Below are 27906 nucleotides of genomic sequence, written 5' to 3'. Positions count from 1 at the left end.
TGGCGTAACAAGCTTTGATGAGCAGGAACTTTCTGCATGTGTTAATATTATTGAAACTAAATTGCGCGAGCAGACTAAATAGAGAAATTAAACTGCAACACATTTTTCTACTTTTCTCCAACATTGGTTATTATAGTTCAGCAAAGCAAGATCATTCATCAGGGTAAATTAATGTCACCAATGTGATGTTTTGAGTTTATGGTTATTCAATTTATAAGTGTATTCTGATTTTATGTTTTTAAGCAATGTAAGCAAAAGAAACTTATAAATAATTTATGCATTTAAGTAACATTTGATTAAAAATAACATGTTAATATTGAGGAAGCTTTTTTTTGTTTGTTTAAAACAGGATGAACAACATAAAAAGGTGGAATAAACATTGCTCAACTTTAAGAAATACTGTTCTGTCCAATTCTCCTTCTTGCTTAATTTAAATTGGTTTTGTTATGTGAAGCCAATAAAATTTCTAATTAATATACTACCTCTAGAGTTGTAACAAATAGATGCAAACCATAAAGTACAATTCTAGTATGAGATATTTACTACACAAAGTAGATTCTTAAGAAATGGATTTTATTACTCAGCTGGAAGAGATGAAATAAGATAATAATATATAAAGTTGTAATACTCCCAAGATTGGTCTAATAGACATGTGGGTAACTACACTGCATCTTTAAGTTAAATTTAATTTTTTTAAAGATTTTATTTATTTATTTTTAGAGAGAGGGTAAGGGAGAGAGAAAGAGAGGAAGAGAAACATCAATGTGTGGTTGCCTCTCATGCACCCCCAACTGAGGACCTGGCCCGCAACCCAGGCATGTGCCCAGACTGGGAATTGAACCGGTGACCCTCTGGTTCACAATCTGGCACTCAATCCACTGAGCCACACCAGCCAGGGTTAATTTCAATTTTTAAAATACCGAATACATCTGTATTATGTAGTCATCCACAAAAGAGAGAATAAATAGAAAAAGTGAAGCTCTTCCCATCACTCTCCACCCAGTCCTATGCCCACTCCCTAAGACTGTTGTCAGTGTGGTGTCTATCCTTCCAGATCTTTTTCTATTTACATGCGCATGTGAGGGTCTATGCAGCCATACTGTTTAAGTCTGTTACGTAAATGGGGTCATACAGAATGGATTTTGAGGATTTTTTTTTATAATGATTAAAAATGTTAATAGTTATTGTGTTGGAGAGTGAAATTATGATTTTTATCTCTATTTTCAGCATGCTCTAAAAATGACTACATTACTTTTACAGTATAAAATAATAAAGAAATGATGATCTGCTATTGATTTGAATTGTTGGCAACTTTTTATATAATAATTTCCTTCAAATTTGGCCTCAGACAATTTCATCATCATAAAGGCAAAGGAACTCAGGCAGGACAGGGGTCAAGCTCCTGGTTTTATACATCTGCAAAGTTGCAGGTTAACCTGAAAAATCTGTCTCAAGGAAAAACAGAATCATGTTTAATTCTTCCAGTATCAGAGAAACATGATAAAAGTCTCATAGACTGAAGGCATCCTTGGGTAATTACAGACCACAAATATCATAAAACAATAAAATTTGAAAACGGTAGTCAACATACCTCATTTAAAAGAGGCAAGAGCCCATGTATTTATGGCCATTTTTTTTGGCAAGAATGTCAAGTACATTCAATGGAGAAATAATAGTCTCTTCAACAAATGGTGCTGGGATAACAGGATTCCTACGTGCAAAAGAATCCAGTTGGAGCCCTACCTCACACCATATATAAAACTTGAGCCCAGATGGATCAGTGACGTAAATGTAAGTGCTAAAACCATAAAACGATTAGAAGAAAACAGAGGTAAATCTTCATGATCTTGAGTTTGATGACAGATTATTAGATATGTCACCAAAAGCATGAGCAACAAAAGAAAAAAACAGATAAATTGGATTTCATTAAAATTTAAAACTTTTATGCATCTAAGGATATTACCAAGAGAGAGAAAATATAACCTACAGACTAGGAGAAAATATTTGCAAAATATTTGAGAATTTCTCAAAATGTTAAACATAGAGTTACCAGATGACTCAGAAATTTTACTCTTTGATATATACCCAAGAGAACTGAAAACATATGTACATATAAAAAATTTTTACAAAGATATTCATAGCACCGTTATTCTAGCCCAAAAAGTGTAAACAACCCACATGTCCACCAGTGGATAAGAGGATAAACAAAATATGGTGCATCGATGTGATGGAATATTATTCGGCCGTAAAAAAATAAAATGAAGTACCTCCCTGACTGGTGTGGCTCAGTGGATTGAGCACCAGCCTGTGAACAGAAAGGTGGCTGGTTCGATTCCCAGTCAGGACACATACCTGGGTTGCAGGTCAGGTTCATGGTTGAGGGCGTGCAAGAAAGAGGGAACAGATTGATGTTTCCTTCACACATTGATATTTCTCTCCCTCTCTCTCTTTATCCCTTCCTCTCTCTCTAAAATAAATACATAAAATCTTTTTTAAAAAGAAATAAAAATGTGTACCCACTTAAAAAACCTATTAAGTCTTGGCCCTGGCTGGGTACCTCAGCTGGTTAGAGTGTCATCCCAATACACCAAGGTTGTAGGTTCGATCCTCAATCAGGGCACATACAAGAAACAGCCAATGAATGCATAAATATGAAGAACAAAAAAAATTGGTTTCTCTTTCTCTCTAAAACCAACCAATAAAATAATAATTTAAAAACTTATTAAGTGTCAAGTTTTATAGACATTCAATTTTCACTAAAAATGTAAATTTTGCTGTTTGACACCTTTTTTTACTTCATGAAAGAATTATACTAGAAAACACAGTATGTTTGACTCATTCTTAAGAGGAAAGGCCCTACATAGCATAAAAAGCTTATTTTCATAAATCCTTATATATTCTCACATCAAAAAACCACACATGCAATAAAGACAGTCTGAGAGTTGGGGTTATCAGCAGAGCTATCTGCCTCCCTGGGTAAACAACCCACCCAGAGAGGGAGATTAGCATGCTAGAGGTTTGGAGGGAAGGCACTTGGGATCAAAAAATATGGAAAGAAGGTAAAGAAGTAGGAGTGGGCAGGGGGAGAAGCTGGACAGTGATGATGTCTCAAGGTTGTCCCCTGGGTCTCTACAGGAAACTCTGAAGCTGGATGGCTCTTCAGCATTGTCCTGAGTTGGGCCAAGGACCTGGGCCTTTAAAACCTGCATCTTGATTAGTTTCTGGAGGCAGGATGCCCTGGGGAAGGCAAATGGCTCTCTTCAGTAAGGAAACTCCTGAAGGAATTGACAGCTAACGGCTTCCTTCTGATGGCAATCCCAGTGGCTGTGGGAATTTGCTCTTCATTCCTGAAGGGGGACCCAGGTGATTCATCACTGATTTTCCCACCACCTTTAATGAAATGCTTAGGGAAAAACTACCACCCACCAAAACCTACTGTGTGCCAACCACTTTCATAGACATTATCCCATTTAATCTCATAATCAGAGGCTACTTGACCAGAAAGCCACATGGTTAGTGACAGAAGCGGGAGGAGTGGCTATCTCTTTCCTCTCCATCACATTTGCCAAGTGACTCTTTGAAAACTGGTAGTATTAGAAGTATTTATTGACTCATGTCTTAAAACTCATATCTGGACATCTATGTGCTAGGCACTGGGGGATTATAAGAAAAAGACAAGATGCCACACACACATGCACACAAATGTACATCTATATGTGTAAATATGTAAATAAATAAATATGTATATACACATAGATGTATACATACAGATTGTTCAGTCCTCCTTGAAATTGATTCTGTCACCAGAGATGTGTAACTCAAAATACATCTTGAACCTTCCCACTTCCAGCTATCTCTACCCTATTCTTGGCCCACCATCACCTTCTGCGGGGGCTTCTTCAGCAAACTCCTAATGATCATTCTGTATCGTCTCTTGGTTCCAATCCACTCCTCACAGAGTTCTCTGAGTGATCTTCCCCAAAATGACAACTGTTCACGCTACTGTGCTGCCTAACGTCTTTCAATGGCTGTCTTTGGCATTAGGATAAAGTCTAAATCCTTTCAAAGGTTTGTATACATTCATCGAAAAGCTATTTATTGAGTGTCTACTGTTATAAACACCGGGTACACAGCAGTTAACGAAAAAGACAAAACTTCTACTCTTATTTTTAAAGATTTTATTTTTTTATTTTTAGAGAGAGGAAGGGGGGGAGAAAGAGAGAGAAACATCAATGTGTGGCTGCCTCTAGCACACCCCCTACTGGAGACTTGGCCGGCAACCCAGGCATATGCCCTGACCGGGAATCAAACCTGTGACCCTTTGGTTCACAGGCCGGTGCTCAGTCCACTGAGCCACACCAGCCAGGGCTAGAATGCCTACTCTTGTGGAGATTATAAAGATTATACTCTAATGAGGACAGGGGGAGAGAGAAATAAACATCAGAGGATTATGTAGGATGATAGAAGAAATAAGCACCATCGAGAACAACAGAGCACGGTAAGTGGAAGAGGAATCCTAGGTGTCTGTGTGGGAAGAGGGGAAATTGCAAGTTGATGTAGAGTGGTCGGGATAGTTCCCACTGAGAACGTGACATTAGAGTAAGGAAGTCACAAAGGAATTGAAGGATGTGATGGGAGCGAGCCATGCGGGTCTCTGGAAGAGCCTTCAGGGCAGAGGGTACCAGGAGTGCAGAGGAGTAGTAAGGAGGCCAGAGAACCCGGAACAAAAACAATGAGAGGAAATAGAAGCTAGTAGAATCAGGGAGGATATGTATTTTTTCAAGGAGTTTTGTTGTAAAGAAGAGCAGATAAATGGAGTGGTGGCTGAAGGAAGAACTGAAATCAAAGAAGGTTTTTTGTTTTGTTTTGTTTTTAAGGTGGGAGAAATAATATCTGGATGCTGATGGAAAGGTTCAGTAAGAAGGGAGAACTGTTGGGCAATGTGCTTGAGTAGGCAAGCGCAGGTTACTAGGTCTAGTGTATAAGGTTGGACTTAGGTAGAAGCACAGACGATAGCAGGGTTTCTCAATTTCTGCACTTTCGACATTTTAGGTGAGGTCATTCTTCATTGTGCAGGGCTATCCTGTACATTGTTGCAATGTTTTGCGGTACCACCGACTTCTACCACCACTCCAGTTGTAACAACCAAGAATGTTTCCAGAAATGACCAATATCCCCTGTAAGGCAAAACTGCGCCCACTGGAGAACTACTGATCTATAGCAGCAGGAAGGAAGTACTATCGGAAGACGATAAGACAACCACTCGATATGAAATAAAGAGACGAAGCTGAATTTATTGCTTACTAGAGACAGTGAGAGCCGTGCTGGTCAGACACGGCTTCAAGCAGACCAGACTGCTAATCTTATATCGGATTTTGAGAAAGTGGGTAATTCATGGGTTGGTGAACTTTTAGAGGTATAACTGTGTTGATGTCATCTGTAGGAGTGATAATTGGCTGAAACTATTGTTGACCAGTTGGCACTCAGATGTGTTTACTGACGTGTGTCTCTGTGATTGGCTGATTTTCAAAATCAAATGGTTGTCATTGATTTGGCTTGTAAAAGCATGTTCTCTCAGGTAAGTTATCGATCGATTGAAATTAAAACTGGTTATGATTTCTGGCTGTCATCATGGGAATGTGGAAACAAGAAATTCTCAGTACTCCGTATGCTAGTGGATAGACATGGTGGTGGAAATCTGTGGAAGTTCTCTTCTGATTGCTTTAATTTTTTAAGTGAAATAGGAAGCAAGGTCCTCAGCAGACAGGGAAGATGGCTAGGTGTAGGTGTTGAAGGTTTAAGGATCGCTGTTTCTCTCTCACATTGAGATTTCTGTCCCTCTCTTTCGCCCTCCCTTTCCCTCTCTCTAAAAATAAACAAATAAAATATATTTTTTAAAAAATTCCTACCATAAGACTCCTGAAACACCAATTCAAAAGAACTTATGCACCCCTATGTTCATAGCAGCCCTATGTACAATAGCCAGGTGTTGGAAACAGCCTAAGCGCCCATCAGTAGATGAATGAATTAAAAACTGTGGGAAATTTACACAATGGAATACTATGCGGCAGAAAGAAAGAAGAAGGAATTCCAATCTTTCGCGACAGCATAAATGGAACTGGAGACTATTATCCTAAGTGAAATAAGCCAGTTGGTGAAAGACAAATACCATATGATCTCACTTATAAGAGGGATCTAATGAACACAATAAACTAATAAGCAAAACAGAACCAGAGACCTGGAAACATGGAACAGACTGACAGCTGCCAGAAGGGGGGAGGGAGGGAGAACGGTGGAAAGGAGAAGGGATTAGTCAAAGGCCATGTATGAACGACCCATGGACAAGAACAATGGTGTGGGGATTGACTGTGGAAGTGGGGGCTGGGATGGGAGAAAGAGGACAAAGGGGGGAAAATTGGGACAATTGTATTATAATAAATAAGAATTAAAAAATTCCTAGATTGCTTCACCCATAAATACCTCAAGATATATCTCTTATAAGTAAGGACTTTAAAAACCATAATCACAATGTCATTACCACATATGACAAAACTAACAATAACTTACTTAAATTTATTATTGTTGTTCAATTACAGTTGTCCTCATCTTCCCCCCTTGCTCTCCCCTGCCCTGCCCACACCCTCCCACATTCAATTCTCCCCCTGCCCCATTGTCCTTGTCCAAGGGTCCTTTGTACATGTTTCTTCACTTGACCCTTCCCGTTCTTTCCCCAGTTATCTCCTTTCCCCCTCCCCTCTGGTCACTGTCAGATTGTTCTTTATTTCTATGTCTCTAGTTCTACTTTGTTTGCTTGCTCGTTTTGTTGTAGTTTCCTTTTATAGACGAGATCATATGGTATTTGTCTTTTGCCTCCTGGCTTATTCACTTCACATAATGCTCTCCAGTTCCATCTATGCTGTCACAAAGTGTAGGAGTCCCTTCTTTCTTTCTGCTGCATAGTATTCCATTGTGTAAATGTACCACAGTTTTTTTGATCCATTCATTTACTGATGGGCATTTAGGCTGTTCCCAGCACTTAGCTATTATAAATAACACTACTACGAAGTTTGGGGTGCATAGGTTCTTTTGAATTGGTGTTTCAGGATTCTTAGGGTATAATCCCAGCAGTGGAATTGCTGGGTCAAAAGACAGCTCTATTTTTAGTTTTTTTAGTAAATTCTATACAATTTTCCACAATGGCTGCACCAGTCTGCGTTCCCACCAACAGTGTACTAGGGGGAACTTTTCTCCACATCCTCATCAGCACTTATTTGTGGATTTGTTTATGATGGCCATTCTGACTGGTGTGAGGTGGTATCTCATTGTGGTTTTAATTTGCATTTCTCTGATGACTAGACATGCTGAGCATCCTTTCATATATCTCTGGGCCTTCTGTATGTCCTCCTTGGAGAAGTGTCCGTTCGGTCCTTTGCCCACTTTTTAATTGGATTGTTTGTTTTCCCAGAGTGGAGTCGTGTGAGTTCTTTATATATTTTGGAGATCAAACCCTTGGCCGAGGTAACATTGGCAAATATGTCTTCCCATACAGTTGGTCCCCTTTTCATTTTGCTGATGTATTATTTAGCTGTGCAGAAGCTTTTTAATTTGATGTAGTCCCATTTGTTTATTCTTTCCTTTATATCCCTTGCTCTAGGGGACATATCAGTGAAATAATTGCTGCGTGGGATATCTGAAATTTTCCTGTGTATGTTCTCCTCTACGACTTTTATGGTGAACAGTAATTCTTTAATATTAACTAACTCTCAGTCCATATTCAAATTTTGCAAAGGAATGATGATAATGCTTGGCAATAAACTTAAGCTGGCTAAGAAGAGAAGAAATAAGAAAGGCAGTAGAGTTGGGGCAATGGAAAGGTGGTTAGGGTAACAGGTTAAAGTTCCTGGTGAATGGGAAGATAACTGAAGTTAGGAGCCCATAGGGAGTGAGCTGGAAGGGTCCCAGTGGTCCCACTTTCACCTGCCCACTGCTTAGTCACAGCAGTCTTCTTTTTCAGTTTATTATATAAGACAAACTCCTTCCTATCTGGGGTGTTGTACGATTCTGGACAGATCTCTTTCCCACAATCTCACGCATTTTTAGCTCCCGCACCTGACACTCTCAGGAGACTCTGCAAACTAAATTAAGCGGGGTCCTCCTGTTAAACCCCTTTTCTTTGGAACACATATAATTTCAAAACTATAGGAAAACGTGTTTGTTTGATGTCTAAGTCCACTAACAACTAGTCTCCTTCCTTCACTGTGGTCATTGCCAGCCCCTAGGGCAGCGTCAGTAGGACACAGTCAGTAAATGTATTTGTTGGACAAAGGAGGGAGGGAGTGTTCAATAATACCAAATGTCAGACTTCTAAACCCACCCGTAATATGGCTTCTAAGGATCCTAAATAATTTACTCCCAAGTGACAATCGTCAACTCCCCACATATAAAAAGATCATTTAGGAGGGCCATTTAAATTAATTACTTGAAGACTAAATTGGGCCCCTTCCCGCTTAATTTTGAGAGACAGCTCTCTAAAATCCCCTTCATTAGCCCCAAAACGCTCTTGCATAAAGGAAACGGTTATGATCCAAATCTAAACACTAGAGCCCTCCTGTGGTTTGCATGGTTCTAACAGGGCCAAGAAGGGTTGGGCCCCCGGTCCACTAGCCGTGCGGGTCCGGGGGCACGCGCGGCAGGATACCTCCAGAGGAGGATGTTAACCTCCCCAGAACGGAAGTTCCTCAGCCGTCAAACCCGCGGGGAAGCAACTGGGCAACGGACCAAGATGGCGGCGCCCAGCGAGGGGCCAGCGTTTGCCGTGGGGGTTGAAAAGAATTGGGGTGCGGTTGTTCGCTCCCCAGAAGGGACTCCCCAGAAAATCCGGCAGCTGATAGATGAGGGGATTGCCCTGGAAGAGGGAGGCACCGAAACGTGAGTTCGAGAGTCCACCTTGGTCTGATGCCGGCTTATTGAACCGGGTTTGGGGGAGTCAGGCCTTGGGGGATCCCCTGCGTGGGCGACTCGGGCGGTGAGGTTGCCTTGGTCCCGGGATCTGAGAGAAACTGGGGTTACTATGCTTTAGTCTGCTTTAATCTCCTTGGGATGTAGGCAGTTCGGCACCGAGGGACTGGTTTTAGTGGGAAGGAAAAAAAGACCGCTAACTGAGCGCACCTGATATCTCTTAATTGGGCTTCTTAGCCCTGTTTTTGAGCTGTAGACCCCTTTGGCAGCCTGGTAAAGCTTTTGAACCCCTACTGAATAATATTTTATGTATAAGTAAATTACACAGGATTATAAAGGAAACCAATTACGCTGGAATGGAGTTAATAAAGGAAGTGGAAAAGGAGTGATGCAGTAACATGCTTCGTTTTTAAGAGTTAAATAATATCTAGCCATAGGTTTGTTACCTACAATAATTTTGTAGTGATAAGCATAAACAGTATTTCAAAATACGTGCAACAACTATAATGTGACAGAATATCTGTAATTTCTGTTTGTTACAAATTCATAGGTATTGCTGCTGCTAGTATGGTTTTTAATCTATTATCTTTATTCATAATTGAAGGAAATGCTAAATTTCGGTTAGAGGTTAGTAAAATAAATGTCATTTTTTCCTCTTTCAAGTTTACGAATCCTCTGAGTTTTTTCCAAGAACCACACCCCCCGGAGGCTCTCTGTGACTCTCTGAGGATTCTTACAATAAATGTCTTTCTTTTGAGTAAGACAGTTTTTATTAAAATGACTTTTGTCTTCACATCTCCTCCCATACCACTCCCCAGGCACTATTGAAATACCGTTCAACAGTGAAAGTAAGAGAATTGCTTTTTGCTGATTTTTTTCTCCCTGAATTTTTTAATGAAATTGCCTAAAGGTCTATACTTTTCATTCGACTTTTCAAATGAGTGCGTTTTGGGGAGGAGTGGGTGTCAAGGGTTGATCCAGGTAGGAGTATCAAGATAGTTTTTTCTGCTCTTAGAAGAATTCAGTTTCTAAGGTGGTTCAAATTATATGATGCACAGAAGCCCGGAGTCTTATTTTGTGTTTACTAAAGTTACGCAAAATATTATTAGGGAACAGTGAATGAGCCAGATAAACAGATTGCCAGTGTAGGAGTAGTGGAGCGCTGTGCAGGTAGAAATTGCTTGAACTTGAGTATGGCCAAACTATAAAGAGATTTGAATGCCAAGACTGAAGAATTTGCATTCTATGTAGTAAGTACTGTCATCCAGGACCACGTTCAGATACCAAAATCCTCAGATGCCCAAGTCCTTTATATAAAATAACACAGTGTTTGCATATAACGTATGCTCATCCTTCCATATACTTTAACTCATCTCTGCATCACTTATAAAACTTAATACAGTGTAAATAGTTGTCATACAGAGTTGTTAAGGAAATAATGACAAGGAGAAAAAGTACGTGTTCCATATGGACGCAACCACCATAGACCTAACTACATAGCTCACGTGAGCAAAAACATAATGTTTTTTCCCCCAAATATTTTCTGTTGGCAGTTGGTTGAATCTACACATGTGAAACCTGCAGATACAGAGGGCCGACTGTATTGTGAAAACATTGAAAATGCTAAGCAAGGAATAACATGACTGAAATGATTTTTAGAAAGGTTAAAATCTTGTGTGGTATGATTGAGGATATGAAGTGCAGAAAAGCTAGAAACTAAATGTTTAAGCAAAGTGATGCCAGGGCTTACCAACAGTTCTGCCACTTTATTTTAGGAAGGAAACATCTGCCACATTCCAGTCAGTTAATGGATCACCCGAAGCAGAACAACCTCCATTGGAATCTACAAGCAAAGAAGCCTTCTTTAGCAGAGTGGAAACATTTTCTATATCCTTTTTGGGTTCATATGAGTTGTACTTTCTGCCTACTGCTGGAATTGTTCTCCTAGGAATAACAGTACTTACTCTGATGTCTTAAATTTAAGAATTAAACTTGATAAGAAATTTTATAGAAAAATTAGCTCATAAAATGTTATCCCTCAGCCCTGACTGGGTGATTTGGTTGGTTGGAGCGTCGTCCTGTATACCAAAAGGTTACAGGTTCAATCCCCAGTTGGGGCACATAGGGCAGGTAGCCAGTCAATGTTTCTCTCTCATATCAATGTTTCTCCCTCTCTCTCTCTCCCCGCCTCACCTCCCCCTCTCTGAAATCAAAAAACATATCCTTGGGTGAAGATTAAAAAAAAAATGTTGTCCCTCAAAGGAACATTTTAGATGATCTAACCTCCTTCTACAGAAGAAAAAAACTTAAGAGCCTGAGAGGAGAAGGAACAATAATATTTGTACATAATGTGTTTTCACATATATTATCACATTTGATCTTCACCTTAAACCTATGAAAATAGGTATTACTATTACTATACTCATTTTACAGAAGAGGAAGCAGTTCAGGTGGGCTATGTGACTTGCCAAAGGTCAGCCTGCTAGCATGTGGCAGAGACGGGATTATAATGTAAGGCTCTTGGCAACCAAACCTAATTTTTTTTTTTTTTGAGACTACTGTGCTTTTTCTCTCTGTCTAGATTTTCTTCTGTGTGTTAGTTATCTATTGTTGCAAAGCAAATTGCCCTAAAATTCAGTGGCTTCAAACAAGAAACTGTTATTATCTCACAGTTTCTGGGGATCAGAAATCCAGGCACAGCTTAGCCTGACTCAGGGTCTCTCGCAGGCTGCTCTGAAGGTAGAGCCTGGGGCTGTAGTTATCTTAGGGCTCTACTAGGAAAAGATCCACTTCAGATCTAACATGGCCGTTGACAGGATTCGTTTCCTTGTGACCGTTGGATTGAGGGCTTCCCCTCTCTTCTGGCTGTTGGCTGGAGACTTCCCTATGTTTCTTCTACATGGGCCCTACTGTGGACAGCCCACAACATGGCAACTGGCTTCTATCAGAGAGAGCCAGACAGAAGCTAGACTTGTTGTAACCCAATCTCAGAAGTGGTGTCCCATCACTTTTGCTATGTTCTGCTCACTAGAGTGGTTTTTTAACAATTTAAAACAGTTATAGACTTACAGAAAAGTTGCATAGGTTACAAGGAACTTTCTTTCTGGGCTGCTTGAAAGTACGTTGCCGAAGTGATATCTCATTACCCCCAAATATTTCCTGCAAACAAGATTATTCTCCTTTGTAATCACAATGCAACCATCAAAATCAAGAAATTCACGTAATAAATTACTACCATCTAAACCTCTGACCCCAATTATTTCATTTATTGTCCCAGGAATGGTTTTTTTTTAATTTTTTAATTGATTTTTAGAGAGAGAGAGACATCAATTTGTTGTTCCACTTACTTATACATTCATTGGTTGCTTCTTGTAAGTGCCCTGATGGGAGAGTGAACCGGTAACCTTGCTGTATCAGGACTGTGCTCTAACTGAGCTACTGGCTGGGGCTCTGTAATGTTCTCTATAGTGTAAGGATCCAGTTGAGAATCCTAGTTTTTCCTTGAAGTTCATGATATTGATATTTTTGAAGATTACAGGCTAGTTATTTATTTTTCACACTTCAAAAAAGCTTTTATTGACTTCAGTTCCCAAAAGCACAGATACTTGAGACAATTTTGACAGGACCCTGAATTTTTGCAGGGCTGTTTTTGGTTACTGTAAAAAACACACACACACATCTGAGCAACCCTGCTATAAGGTCTCTTTGAGGGATGGACAGTTCTAGAAGGTACTGACCAGTGACAGGGATGAGACCTACCTTCCTCAGACAGCCAGCTCAGCAATGGCCCTGTCCAAGGAGTCCACAGACCAGTAGTTGTCATCCCAGCTGGGGGACCAGCCCACAGAAGAGGGAGGCTCGAAGCATCGCTTGACCATGGTACAGAGTTACACCTATTGCAATTAGCTGCGTTCATCTCTATATATATTGCTTAGCAGAGGTCAAGGCTTCTGTCTTTGGTGCTTCTTGCGAATCCTTTCCAACCCAGACAAAGACCTGGTCCCATGTGTCCAGGAGCATGACGTCATCAGTGCCCAGGTCTTACATGAACTCTCCAGGGACCTTTCAATCACAAAACATCCGATCTTGTTGGAGCAGGCAAAGAGGCAAGGGGGGTGAGGCCACTTATTTTGTAGAGTGTACTTCAGTTCACATGTGCCTGATACTTCCTTGTGATTAGATTCAGGTAGTGCAGGAGCGTTTCAGAAGTGGTGGTGCGTTCTCATTGCATCCTGTCGGGTGGCACAGGATTTTGATCTTTCCCTTTACTGGCAATGATTGTCACTTTGATGCTTGATAAAAGGAAGTGTCTGTCAGTCATCTCCATGGTAAAGTCACTCTTTCCTCCTTTGTAATTGAAGTGTTTTGTGGGGAGATGCTTTGAAATTATGTTAATACCCTCATCATCAGACTTTATATAATTTCTTTATTTGTAGCAGCAGGGGCTCACGATTTCCTTTTTTAGTCAATGGGTTATAATCCATTGCTATCATTATGTATTTGGATACTCTAGTTGTCCGTTGGACTAATTTCTGATTTTAATATGGTATTTAAAACCATTTTCTTTTTATTCTATTCTCATTGGATATAAATTGATCACTATAAATACATATAATATATATAATTATAAATATACAAGTGACAATTATTTATTTAACTTAAGCTAGTTAAATGATTCTACTTTATTCTAGATAATCCCAGCTCCTTTAACATTTACATCTAAATTCTGTTTTCTGGCCTTAAATCCTTCTTTTGCTGATACTGATCTATTTACAAATTCTCCCATTTCTTATAAAAATGTAAAACTTTCCTACATCTTCTTTCATGTTTTATCCTTTTCCCTCCCTGTATTCTGTAAAATCAGAATTCTTTAGGTAAAATTTTAAAAGCTGAGTGTTGAATATTAAATATCAGTGAGTGAGTGAGAACATTTTCCCAAGCACATACTTGAAGGTGCTCTTGATGCTCCCAGCCTGTTGAAACCACATAGACTACACACGCACTGGGGTATGACAGTCGCATGTGGGGCAGGGGAATAATGAAGAGTATGATTGATTTTACTGACTGCTCCTTGGAAGGTGAAAGTAGATGTGGCGGGATAGGAGCACGTAGGTGAGTGGTGGAAAATATTTCCACTTGTTTGACTTTCACCACACCCTCTATTGCTTAGGCATACCCCAGCGCTTCCACTAGTTTTAAAATCCCTAGTATGTCACATTAGGTGCACGTGGATGGCTTCTGTGTGCCACCCCACACCCGTAATAAAATAGACATTTTAAAGATATGAAATACATAGAGCTTCCTAAAGAAAAAGTTAATAACTTTTTCTCTCTGCTTATTACTCAAATGACCTTCATCATTATGTGAAGTTAAGTACCTGTTCTTTAAAAATAGTTTTAACACTTTTTCCTATTTCTTTTCCCCTCATTGTAATGTGTTTACTTCTGTTTACATAAAGAATGAGTGAAAACTTTAATTTCTGACTTAGTCATTTTATTACACTTGCAGTGTTCTTTTTCTTAACATGGGCACTCTTTGAAATGGGCAGGTAAGCCCCCCGAGCTCTCTCCACTCGTCTGTGCAAAATACGGCTGGGTCACAGTGGAATGTGACATGCTCAAGTGCTCCAGCTGTCAGGCTTTTCTCTGTGCCAGTTTACAGCCAGCTTTTGATTTTGACAGATGTAAGTATAAAGTACAGCTTGCATTTTTCTCCATATTCATGTATATACTCAACTAGTTTTTCTGAAAAGACCAGTCATTTATTTGATCAAAAAATGTGTACCACTATAAGAGGGGGGACCCCCAAAAAACCCAGAACTTACTTATAAAAAATTGTGTATTTATTCTTACATGTTTAAACTTAGGTCACCTTCAGAATACTGTCCATTTGATGCAATACCCCTATTGAGATGTCTTTTCTGGTGCTCAAAACAGTTTTTGAACTAGTCAATTTTGATGCCTTTAGTGCTTCTGCCATTTTTTGTTTCACCTCTTCCACATTGACAAAAACATTTCCCTTTGAGGACTTTTTTCATCCAGGGAAACCAAAAGTTACCCTGGGCAAGATCAGATGAATAGAGAGGATGAGGCACTGGGGTCTTGCCATTTTGGGTCAAAAACTGCTGAACACTGTGGGTGTGGACAGGTGCGCTCCTAAATCACCCTTCATGAAATACGCAAACTCATTGAGTTTCCAAAAAAAAAAAAAAAATCACTGAGGCCAAATGCAGCCTCTCACAACAACACCAGCTGGTCCACTGATACAGATGGGTTCCTAGAACACTCACCTAGCAAGGGAAGCCTGTACTACAATGGGCCCACCCTCTAGAAGATAATTCTGGGTTTTTTGGGTCCCCCCTCAAATATAACAAGGTGAATTTGTGCTTGTCTTCACTCTAATTATGAACTTCAGTCCTTAACTTTATTAAAAAACTAAACTACTTTAGAGTGAACTTGACTTTATTCTGGGAAACTAACAGTAGTATTTTTACTCTATGGTTCTAAACTCTATGCTTAGGCAAAGAGATACAGGACTTTTGTGCAGGCTCGTACTTTGGAATGCCCTGCCTTATCAGATACATGGTACCTTCTTTGTTATTGATGTTAAAATCTTGATTTAGAACTTATTTTGTAGCAGATATTAAGATGATGCAGTTGCTAATATTTTCATATATTTTTAAATTTTCTTAGTTATTTCTATGTTTAGTTGAGTCTGTACTCTTAAGGCTTTTGGCCATTGGATTTTGAATCTATCTAGTGGGTTTTTTTAAGTGTCGTTACCTGTGTGGGTTTCAGATAAGGAGCGATGTGTGGAGCTGAAGAGAGCCTTGTGTACTGCCCACGAGAAGTTCTGTTTCTGGCCAGATAGCCCCTCTCCAGGTACTTATTTCCAAGATTCCCACTGACCTTCTCTTCTTGGTCATTGCATTTCTAATATTGTCAATTTATTTTATGAAAATCTAGTCTTTGAAGTTCTTGGCCTGTCTTTATATTCATGCTTTTCAAGAACAACTAACTTACATTCATTCATTTATTACATTACTGCTTAAGTAAGTGCATTTGACATGCCAAAGGCTTCACCATGCATATAGTATCCCATTTAATCCTCACAGGGGCACTGGCATGTAAACATTATCAACTCAGTTTTTTTAGGTGAGGAAACCAAGAATCAGAAGTCTTAAAACCACCTACTGAGGAGCCATAACTAGGGTTGTATCTACTTTCAAACCCTCTGCTATCCCATGGGGATAGCAAGCAGTCCCATCTTCTACCTTGGCTTCCTTTGGTGCACTAACAACACTAATAATAAACAGGGCTGTTGCTAAAGAAGGTCAATTAAACAGGGCTTGGTTGCTAAAGGAGACTCTCAGAACCCCAAATAATTGCAAATCTACAGTTTCTGACAGTAAAACTGCACACTCTAATAACAGCTTTGAAGTCAGGATACCATCACAGTCGCAGACTGCCCCTCAGAGGTCTGGATCAGCAGCCCGGGGCAAGCGCCCTGTTGTTCTCCCTGTGCAAGGGCCGTGGCAAGATTCACTCTCCCAAACCAGGGACCGCTGATGTGTGCGCAAAACACGGTAGAACAAGAGAATGGTGTTTTTTACAAAATGGTCTTTCTTTTAAAAAAAATAATAATTATTATTTATTTATTTTAGAGAGAGAGGAAGGGAAGGAGAAAGAGAGAGAGAGAAGCATCAGTGTATGGTTGCCTCTCGCGCTCCCCCTACTGGGGACCCAGCCTGCCACCCAGGCATGTGCCCTGACTGGGAATCAACCAGCGACCCTTTGGTTTGCAGGCCAGCACTCAATCCACTAAGCCACACCAACCAGGGCAGAAATAACATTTTTAAAGTGAAGGTGACCACACTTTGTAAAGTATATGATTGTCTAATCACCATGTTATATACCTAAAACTAATATAAAATAATATTGAACATAAACTGTAATTGAAAAATAAAATTTAAATTAAAAAAAATGAAATTCTGAGATCCAAATTTTTAGGTTTAAGTTTTGGAAGATTCCTCTGAAATTAGTAGATAAGTGATACGCTACACGTGGGAAGTCCCTCAAGCTGCTCTGACTACTTCACAACGTAAGGAAGGGTAACAGAAGGAAGTCACTGAGGCTCTCCAAGGGGGTAGCGTTCGTTTCTCCTAGACAGCTTTGGTCTCTCAACATTCGTTTCGTCTGCAGTAGATTTAGGAGCACAGATGGTTACTGGTATTAATTAAATACCTAAAAGAATTTTAACCCCTTGGATATTGATACAGCATGAATTATTTTAATATTTATGAAATAGGGTACGTGAAAAGAGAATGTTATTGGGTAAATTGTACTTAAGTTACCCAATTAATGTGATTTGGGGAAAGGGTCTTCAATGATTGAAGCTTCAAGTTCCTCACTAAAAAACAAAAAAAAAGTAAAGATGACTGTGTAACAAGGGTTTCCGCTGTCGGCCTAGCTGTTTCTTTGGGCAGTGCACAAAACTCAGTCCTGTGAGGCCATAATTCATCTGGGGCCAGTGTGCCCAGGCCAGGTTTTCAAGGGTCTGCCTAGAGACCCTTGATGCTTCCTATCTCTCACTTTCCTGACCCCGTTCATAACTTCAACCGCCACCCACTTACGAACCTCTCACTCCTACCCAGACCCTCTTTTGAGCGGGACTTGTATTTTCAACTACCTTCTAAACATTGCTACTTAATGTTTTGTAGGTACCTAGAACTCAACATAAACGAAGCTGAATTCTTTGATACTTAATACTTGCGTCTCTTACATTTTCTCCATCTTGGTAGATGATGCTGACCTCCCCCTCTCCAGTTGTCCTACCCAGACACCTGGAAGGTAGCCTTTCCCTATTACCTCCACCTGGTCCTGTCCATTCTCCAGCCTAAGTAGGTCTCAAATACGACTTTCCAGTTATACTGTCCCTGGGTTTGGTTCTTTAACATTCAAGAGACTTTAGTGTGGAGAAAGGAATACCCACAAGTATTATACTTTAATGCATAAATTTATTAAGCATATCTAATAAATACAATTTTGAAGGTATATTTTCCTAACTTTTTCAATAATTACAAACTAAATTAAATCCCTTTAAAATTTGAAAATCACAATTCCTAATTTACTAGGACTGATTGTTTTGAACATATTAGACACTGAAGTAGACAGATATTCATATACATTAATTATAAAGTATATAATTAAATTTCTGTTAAAACATTTGCATGATGGGTTTAATTTCTTCTCTTTTGCCTTCATGAGTTTTTATTAGTACTTTCTCAGGTTTGTGGCAATGAGACCAAACCCAGCGTTAGAAGAGGATAATCAGAAAGATGTTGGGACTGGGTTTCTTCTCCCATGGTTGTCAGACCTGAGCCACTGGAGGTCATCAGAACATGTTTCCTTTTTATTTTTTATTTTTTAAAGATTGTATTTATTTTTAGAGAGGGGGAAGGGAAGGAGAAAGAGAGGGAGAGAAACATCAATGTGTGGTTGACTCTTCTTATGTGCCCCATCTGGGGACCTGTCCCGTAACCCAGGCATGTGCCCCGACTAGGAATCGAACGGGCAACCCTTTAGTTCGTGGGCCTGCGCTCCACTGAGCCACACCAGCCAGGGCTGTTTCCTTTTTATTTTTAAACCTCACTTGGTTTTTTAAAATGTGTATCTTTCCCATTGACTTTAGTTAGTTTTTTTTTATCTTCACTTAAGGATATGTTTATTGATTTTAGTGGGGGGGGAGAGAGAGAAAACATCTATCAGTTGCCACCTGTACACACCCAACAGGGAATCGAACCTGCAACCTTTTGGTTTATGGGAGAATGCTCCAACTAACTGAGTCACCCGGCCAGGGTGAGAAACATCCATTTGTTGTTTCACTTGTTTATGCATTTATTGGTTGATTCTTGTATGTGTTCTGACCTGTAACCTTGGATCAAACCTGTAACCTTGGCGTATTGGGACAGTACTCCAACCAACTGAGCTACCTGGCCAAGAATTATTACTTTAGATCACTTTCATGTCTGCTAAGTTTATTTCTGTGCATCCAGAGACCCCTTATAATCTCCTCTCCAGACTAATGCATGATGTCTATAACGTCACTTTCTCCTTTAAAAACAATCAGTGATTTCTCTTCACATACATTAATAAAGGCACAGTCTGGCCACTCTCTGCACTAACTTTATTTCCTGCTACTCTCCCCACAGGCATACCATGTTCCAACCCTGTGAAACTACTTAAAATTCCTCAAACATGCCATTCTTGGACCTTTGCTTTAACACTGTTATTGGTGTTTCAAACTCGGCTTATACCTGACTGCTTCTGAGAAACCTTTCCTGAAACTCTACTTTTTAAAGATAATCACAAAAGTATCATCACAGCCCCATCCCAAAAAATCAGTAGTTGTTAATATCATCAAATATCTTATCAATTTTACATATCCCCATTGTTTTACACTTTTTTGGTTACAGTTTGTACCAACATAACCCTTCCGTTGACTTTCCCACAGATCGATTTGGGATGTTACCATTGAATGAGCCGGCCGTTCTCATTAGTGAATTCCTAGATCGCTTTCAGAGCCTTTGTCACCTGGACCTCCAGCTTCCCTCCCTGAGGCCAGAGGACTTGAAGACCATGGTGAGTTTTCTTGGCTAGCCGTCAGTGGCCTCCAGTTGTCACTAGCATTTGTACATGAAGCATTCTTTTAATGACAGGAGGGTACAGATTACTATGAAGAGAGACATTTGCTGGTCTCTCAACTGAGCATTTTCAATTCCCATCATAAATGTGACTAGTGGGGGTTTAAGTAAGTGGGTTCCATTTACATTTTGAGATATGATTCCTCAGGTGGCAGGAATTCAATTTAATCTCTCTTTATTACTTAAAGCGTTTAACAGAAGATACTGAAATGTTACTTCATGTGATCTCTTGAGTACCATTTCCCAGAGAAAGCGCCACAGGAGACGTTAGAAACTCCCTTGTCTGTTGTGAGTGGGAACTTCGGGGTGTCCCGGCCCGTCGGCACTGCAGTGTTTGCTGCCCGTTTCATCGCCTGGTGGGCACTCAGAGACGAGCTTTACCGCAGGAAACAGAAGCTGTTATTTTGCTTCTTCAGTTTTTGTTTGGTTTGTTTTTTCACCTTGTCATAGTTTTTTTTAAGACTGTGGCAAGCTCTGTTTTTCTGTCAAAAAGTAAATTCAGTGTCAGGCCAAGATACAAACAGTAACCTTTTTTCATTATTTGGGTGTGAGGTTTGTAGGTTTAGAGAAGATCTGCAGTTGGTAAGTTGAAGACAGCTTGGTACTAAGAAAAGACTTGGTCCTTCCAGGAAAACTGCCACCTTGCCCAGTCAGCAGGTCCAGAGCAGTTCGGAAGCTGCTGTGTGAGGCCTGGCCCTGTCCTAGTAGGACCTCTTCTCTGATGAAGAGAACTGTGTCCACGTGTTTGTCATCTCAGCCACGATTTTTGCCATCTCAGCCACGATTTTTGCCTTGTATCATCTGCAGTTCAGGGGTATCCAACCTGTGGCCCAACACAAAATCATAAATTTACTTAAAATTTGATGAGATTATTTTGTGATTGCGTGTTGCCTTGTATTTAACGTGTGGCCCAAGACAACTCTTCTTCCAGTGCATGGTGAAGAGATGCCAAAAGGTTGGACACCCCTGATTGTATCATTAAGTATAATTTTCTTTTCATGGTGGTTGAAAATTGAAGCTTTTTACTTTGGTTCCTTTGTAGTGCTTTACAGAAGACAAGATTAGTCTTCTCCTGCACCTGCTTGAAGATGAACTTGATCACCGAACTGACGAGAGAAAAGCTGCCGCCAAATTAGGCTCCGACATCCAAGTCCATGTCACTGCCTGTATTCTCTCTGTGTGTGGCTGGGCATGTAGGTCAGTCAGATTTGGCTGGGGACACAAGCTGGGACAACATTATACACCCATTTATATGTCAGTCACTAATAGTACTTGGAGATCACATGGTGTTTCCTGTAAGAAAAACAGAAAGCTTTGGCCGGGCAGCTCAGTTGGTTAAAGTGTTGTCCCCATATGCCAAGGTTATGGGTTCGATCCCCAGTCAGGGCACATGTAAGAACCAACCAGTGAATGCATAAAAAGTGAAACAACAAATCAGTGTTTCTCTCTCCCTCTCCCTCTCCCTCCCTCTCCCTCCCTCTCCCTCCCTCTCCCTCCCTCTCCCTCCTTCTCCCTCCTTCTCCCTCCTTCTCCCTCCCTCTCCCTCCCTCTCCCTGTCTCTCCCTCTCCCCCCTTTCCTCTCTCTCTATAAAATCAATTAATTAAATAATAATTAAAGAAAAACAGAGGTAGAGAGAAACTGAAGGGATGGGACATGAAGGGACAGTAAGATCAGTAACAAAACCAGAATTAGAACTCAGAAATTTCTGAACATACCTGAAATTTGTTTCTTTCACTGTCACGTCTCAGCTGGGAATTTGTGTTCCTATACACAGTGCACTCCTTTCTACTTTCAGAAAGGAAGAAAACCGAGTTAAATGGATTAAAAGCTACCAAAGAAACACCAGCTGGAGTCCTCTAGGCCCCCGTTTTGGTGTTTCTGTTCCAGCCGCTCCATTTGGTAGAGACTCCGTCCGAGGCAGAAAACTGTCGGAGCTAATCTTGATGTACTTTAATATGCTTTCTTGGATAGATGAAGGAATGATTTTCATTTAAAAGGAAAACATTTTAAGAGGGACAGGGAAATTTACAAAACATGACTTTTAAAAGTCTTAGAGGAGCACACCAAGACCCCTAGATTTTTCTGTGGGAAACGAACGAGAGAGATGAAGTTGGGGTCCTGAGAGCAGGGGACTAGAACGCTGTGAGGACACAGTTCCCAGTCCCTGGACTGTTCCAGAGGTGTGTTTGACCAGGCAAAGCATGCTCACAAGTCTGCAGAATTTAAGGGGGAAAAGCATGCTCACTAATCGTTACACTTAGCCCTTGGAAACGTGACCCTTTGCGAAAACTCACTGTGTTCTCTTTCCTGCCTAGTTCTTCCTTGGAGCCCACGCAGCTCTCCCTGATCACGTGTTCACACTGTGTGAGGAAGGTGGGGCTCTGGGGCTTCCAGCAGATTGAGTCGTCCGCCAACGACCTGGACTCATCCTTCGTGCTGACCAGCCCCCCTGTCCCAGGCCCTGAGGGGCGCCCAGAGCGCCTTCTCCTGGTGCCCGAGTCCCCTCGGAGAATGATGACTCGGAGCCAGGATGCCACGTTTTCCCCGGGCTCGGAGCAGGTATAGACTTAATTGGCTTGTTTGGGGTGGGCTTTTTGTTTTATTGACTTATTTTATTCTTCACCTGAGGATATGTTTACTGATTTTAGAGAGAGAGGAAGGGGGTCGGGGCGGGCAGAGAAAGACTGACGTGAGAGAGAAACATCAGTCGGTTGCCTTCCATACACCCCCAACCAGGGACTGAGCCCGCAACCTAGGTATGTGCCCTGACTGGGAATCAAACCCACAACCTTTTGGGGTGTGGGTCGATGCTCCAACCAACTGAGGGGGTTGGACTTTTTAAAAACAGCAGTCTTGCCAGAGGTGGTGTTAGTGGAACAGTTTGGAATTAAGTTAGGAATCACTTCTAACCACATTGGTTTTATTCAGCATTTGCAATGGAACTGCTAAATTCATTGTTTTGTGTAGTAGTCTCAGTTACGCACAGTTTAGAAACTAAATTCTTACGATTTAAACTATAAAATACTAACTTTTTCAAACTTCTAGAAATATCTCTCCTGACCGTAGTGATGAATGGCATTGCTGTACTTCCATTATCATCTCCCCTCCCTCAGGCCGAACGGAGCCCAGGCCCCATCTTCTCCCGAACTCGGAGCTGGGACTCTTCCAGTCCTGTTGACCGCACTGAGCCCGAGGCCGCCAGCCCCACCACCAGAACGCGCCCAGTGACCCGAAGCATGGGAACAGGAGACAGCTCTGGCCTGGAAGTGCCATCCAGTCCTCTCCGGAGAGCCAAACGAGCTCGCCTCTGCTCTTCCAGCAGCTCGGTGAGTGCCCCTGTGCGTGCGGAAGTCGCTGAGCACGAGGAACACGCCCACCCTCAGCACGCCGCACGGAGAAGCAGGCGTGAGCCCTCCCTGGCCCTGTAGCTATGAGTAGACCATGTGAATGAGTTTAAAGATGGGACAGTGGAGTGGCCCAAAGGGGAGAAAATTGTACGGGTTTGCCTTTGTTTCTTTGGGGTGGATTCTGGAGAGGCAATAAGTGTGTCAGGCATAGGAGGGCAGAGAGACGGGGACACACCTAACCACTAACAGCAATGCCTCTGAATTTACACAGATCTGCCTTTGGCTAACACTGTTTCTCTTCCTCCTCCCTCAGGACACGTCTTCACGGAGCTTCTTTGATCCCACTTCTCAGCACAGAGACTGGTGCCCTTGGGTGAATATCACGCTTGGCAAGGAAACCAGGGAGAACGGTGGAACTGAGGCAGGCGCCAGCAGCCCGGCAGAACCAGGCTGGAAGGCAGTGCTGAACATCCTCCTGGCCCACAAACAGGCTAGCCAGCCAGCCGAAACGGACTCTGTGGTGAGATGAACTGTTTGTCCGGACAGTGTGACACACTTGCCGTCTGGGGGAGGAGGAGCAGAGCCCAGTCCTATAATTAGCAGCTGCCTGCCCTCAGCTTCCATAAATCAAGTTAGGCTCAGTCTGTTTCATCCTAGACAGCAGGCGTGGAACTGGTTCGATCTTTCTGCAGTTTAGCATACGGCATTCTGTCAGATTCTGAGAAATTCTTTGTCAACTAGAATGTCTCAAGGAGAGAAGGAGAAAAACAGAATTCGATGAATAGGCAGCTGCTCCGGCCTCAGGTTGCAGAACAGCTGCTTTTTCCATCAGCTGCTGTCACTTGCCTTTGGAGCCTGGCCAGTTGTTGCAGCTGTGTGGAGCGCTGTGCTCCGACACCAAGGCTGCGGTTTCACTGCTCACGGCGGGCGGGTCCCTCTGCTCTGTGCCACGGCCCCGGACTTGTGCACCGAACCTCAGCTAGCCGTTGCAGTTGTGACTGCCGCCGGTCATGGATGTGGGGAAGTGCCAGTCCCTCGTGACAGCTGAGAAAACAAGTTGTTTGCTCTGCGTAAAGACTGGAAGGAATAGGAAGTGGGCATTAAGGGACCATAAAAATGGGGTTCTTTCCTTTGCTGGCTCATTCCCTAAGTTGCTTTGTAGCCTGCCTAGGAGAAATATTATAACTCCTGACCTCTGTTCCCTCCAAAGACAAAGTAAAGTCATTCTCAACAGCAGATGTTTCCAGGGTCACAGGACTGCACTGGAAGGAACTCTAGTGATGCTAAAAGCCCGAGAATGTACATTTGTGCCCTTAGTAAATATACAAATGAGGGTTTTCCAAGTTTTTTGCAGGAAAAAAAATGTGCATTTTTCTAATTTAAAAACTTGAAAATACATAAAGCTATCTGAAGACAAATGTTTGACTTACCTCTCAGGTTGGAGAGATCTGTCTCTGCACATAAATTCTCTCTGCCTAGAGCCTCATGAAATAGTGTACTGACAGTTTTTATTAACTCTTCTCTCTCAATGTCATACCAACAAGAAATCCCATAGGACCTTTTTTTTTTTTTTTTTTTGAGTGGGAAAAATTGGCCTCACATGTGGCCTTGGGTCCCAGGACTTTTGAAATCCTTTTTGGCAGCTCGTCCTGTAACCCTCCCACGGCTGCTGAGATTGGGAAGTACAAAGCTTAACGAGGCTGTGGCGAGACATGTTAGGAAAAAAGTTTACACTGTTTCTCAACTTAAGTTTGTTTCAGCTTTGTCACTTTATTAACTAAATTCCCTGTGGTCTCTGGTAAGAGCTCAAACTTCTCCCTCCTGGGACTGTATTTTATTGAGACACTCATCTGCAGAGGATAAGAAAGCAATGAGAATGTCATGTCAGAAACCGGAGGTCACTTTGTGGATTATCTTTCGGGATACTGTTTGTGCTCTCACTGAGACCCTGCGCGCTCTTTCTGACTCTCAAAGGCAGCGAACCGCGTGTTCCAAATCGCCGAGGACCTTTTCGAGTTTCAGGGAACTGTTTAGTCTCCCTGTAACACTGTTTCTCAGAATATCAGGGTACCTCAGAGGCACGATCAAGTGGCAATGAGAGTCTTCCTATTATTAGCTCTGCTGGCTAAAACATGACGCTGAGGCAGCCAAGGTCATAGTCTGAACTCTTAAGGGTCATTTAACTTTGTGTTATTCCTTGGATTATACTATTAACCCCAGCTAGGCATCACGTACATGTGAACCCTTCTTCACAAGAAATAATGAACTTGGGCCAATTCAGCATCGTGGATAAGAAGCCAGTGCAAAATGTGTGCTGCGCTATGGTGGGTCGGAAGTGTCATCCTCACATACAAAGAGTAGGGCAAATACTTGGAGGGAAGACATGAGCCATATTTTAGAGGCTGAGAGTACGTTAGCAAGAGGCTTAGCAAGAGGACACAGGCTTCTTGATTTTTAGTCTGGCTTTAGGTATGTATTATGTATAGCACTGTGTGGAGTTGACTTGTTTACTTAATCCTAGACATACCTGCATCATTGTGGGAGAAATTTACAGACCAAGCCTTAAAGCTACTATGTATCCTTCGTCTCTGTGAGAGAATTTAATCTCTAATGATGAGCTTTTCTACCTATAGAGTCTCTCTGAGAAATCAAGGAAGGTATTCCGAATATTCCGGCAGTGGGAATCCTCGTGCTCGTCCTGAAGACACACCAGCCCTTCCTGGAGAGAAGTGGAATGAGTGACTTTGACAAATAAAGTCTGAATTCCCTTTCGATCAGCTGATGCTATTTTCCTCCGTTCTGGTTTAATACGTAGAGCTCCTGCCCTTTCAGAGGCTGTGAGTGTCACCGTCACCATTGGCATCTGACTATGGGGACCGGTTTCTACACAAGGGCCTGGGGAGGCACAGCCAGCCCGGCTCTGTGAACAAAGCGTGAGTTCTGAGAGTAGACGGAGGACCCAGGACTTGAGCACTTTTAAGATTTTTTTTTTTTTACTCCTCACCCAAGGACATTTTGTCATTGCTTTTAGAGAGAGAGAATGGGAAAGAGAGAAACATCAGTTGGTTGCCCCCACATGCACCTGGACTGGGATTGAATGTGCGACCTATGTATGTGTCCTGACCAGGAATTGAACCTGCAACCTTTTGGTTATGGGATGACACTTCAATCAACTGAGCCACACCAGCCAGGGCTTGAGCACTTTTAGTGTTTTTAGTGTAGGGTAGTTCTTTAAGGACTCTTACATCCCAAGGATATGCCAGTATGTATTAATAAAATTTTTGTTAAAATTCTCACTGCTGGAGAACTGTTTTCCTCCCTGCCTTCTGGGCTGATGTAAAAGAAGCAGAGACTGAGAAAACTTCAGTGAAGCAGTAAAAAAAGTCAAAATTTTAGTTTTCAGATTGGCTACAAAGCCTAAAATTTATTTGTGATTCTAGTCAAAGAAGGGATTTCTGAGCCAGAGCCAAGGTGGCGCTCACGATGTCACCAGAAAGACCCCCGATGTGTCGTTGAGCAGTAAGCCTACCGTTTTCTCCCGTCATTTCGGTAAGAGCAGAATAGGAGACTGTCACAAGGGCAGGGAGGCCCTTCAGAAGACACCCCTCTCCATGTGCCTTCTAATGCACAGCTGCCCTGAGTGGCGCTTTCCCTGCTGGCGGGGAGCCCCAGGCGCCATGGTGAAGATTGGCCAGCCCCACCTCAGTAAGACTGCCAGCTGGTAAAGTGACCACGGAGACTGGAAAGTAGCTACTCCCTGATAGCAACTGGGTGGTTGGTTTCCGAACTCACTCCATTTGTACTGAAGTATTTTAAAGAAAATAATAGGTATCATAATATTCCACTCATGCTAAACTTTGTATCACTAAAAGATGCAACATTTTTCTGTATACTAGACCCAACAAAAATTAATAATCCCTTAATATCATCTAAAACCCAGTCCATCCGCAAAATTCCTAATTGCTCCCAAAATGTTCTTTGCATTTGATTTGTCCAAATAGAGATCCAGTTCAAGATCGTGTTTTGCATAAACCTCTTTAGCCTAAAGAGGTTTTTTTCCATGCCTGTCAGATTTTAAATCTGTCATTTCTAATTCGGATTTTTCAAAGGGTAAATAGTGTTGCTCTCTCTCCTCTATCAGTGTGTGAGGCCCGGAGAGGCTGCTTCCAGGGTATCTTCTAGAGGGGCTCCGTTGCCTTTGGCAGCAGGAATTGGCCTGGCTAATGGCAGCTCTCCACTGTTACAGAGATGAGACCCTTGTTCCAGGCTGGGAAGCCATCTAGTGTCTGAATTTGAAGTCTGCCCTCTAGAAGCTCATGGCCTCCAGATCACAATTTCTTGAGCAGTGTAGAATTATTAACACAGGTATTCAAAAGGACTACAAGCCTAAGTTTCAGGTTATGATAATGGGGGTATTTATTTTTTGAAGTTTTTCCACAATAATTTTTAATCTATACCTCCCTCTAAAAAAAAACAATAGTATTCACGTTCCTTTAAAATTGGCAAAGCTCCACAAGTCTGGAAGCAGATAGGGATAGACCTGATACAATCCAAAAGATAGTGTCTCCCCACCCATGTGTGAGGCACTGTGCAGAAATAAACGACCCCCTGGGCTCCACCCTCGAGAAACTTGTAGTCCCGGCTGGAAGACACTTCTGTCAACAAATGTTGCACAAGACTACGAGTGTTAAATACTGTAGGAGAGGTATATAAGAGGTTAATTCCCATGTGTGGAATTGGAGAGAATTCCAGGGAAGGTATAGACTTGAGCTGGGCCTTGGAGCTGAGTGGGAGTCGCAGGCTCCATGAGAACAGGGACCTTGTCTGTCTGATAATCTCAACACTTAAGACTGCCTGGCACATGGTAGACACAATAGAAGAAGTACATGAGAGGCTGA

General features: G+C 41.7%; 1 protein-coding gene across 1 annotated transcript; it reads left to right on the top strand.

Moving 5' to 3' along the window:
- The first annotated feature begins 8765 nt into the window (after positions 1-8765).
- Positions 8766-26760, top strand: ZC3HC1 (zinc finger C3HC-type containing 1). Its single transcript, XM_024555112.3, has 10 exons — positions 8766-8928; positions 10734-10845; positions 14491-14641; positions 15756-15839; positions 19471-19598; positions 20703-20857; positions 21977-22220; positions 22775-22987; positions 23322-23528; positions 25642-26760. The coding sequence occupies exons 1-10, from the start codon at positions 8783-8785 to the stop codon at positions 25708-25710; spliced, it is 1509 nt and encodes a 502-aa protein (XP_024410880.2). The 5' UTR covers positions 8766-8782; the 3' UTR covers positions 25711-26760.
- Positions 26761-27906: the final 1146 nt, after the last annotated feature.

The sequence above is a fragment of the Desmodus rotundus genome, chromosome 6 (assembly GCF_022682495.2).
Source record: "Desmodus rotundus isolate HL8 chromosome 6, HLdesRot8A.1, whole genome shotgun sequence".
Classification (NCBI taxonomy): domain Eukaryota; kingdom Metazoa; phylum Chordata; class Mammalia; order Chiroptera; family Phyllostomidae; genus Desmodus; species Desmodus rotundus.
This window is presented reverse-complemented; position numbering and strand designations above follow the sequence as displayed.

Excerpts from the sequence above, each read along its gene's own strand:
- ZC3HC1 (XM_024555112.3), top strand. The coding sequence starts at position 8,783 with ATGGCGGCGCCCAGCGAGGGGCCAGCGTTTGCCGTGGGGGTTGAAAAG. Across the intron at positions 8,929-10,733 it reads GAAGAGGGAGGCACCGAAAC|GAAGGAAACATCTGCCACAT; the intron begins GTGAGTTCGAGA and ends ACTTTATTTTAG. Across the intron at positions 10,846-14,490 it reads GCAGAGTGGAAACATTTTCT|TCTTTGAAATGGGCAGGTAA; the intron begins ATATCCTTTTTG and ends TAACATGGGCAC.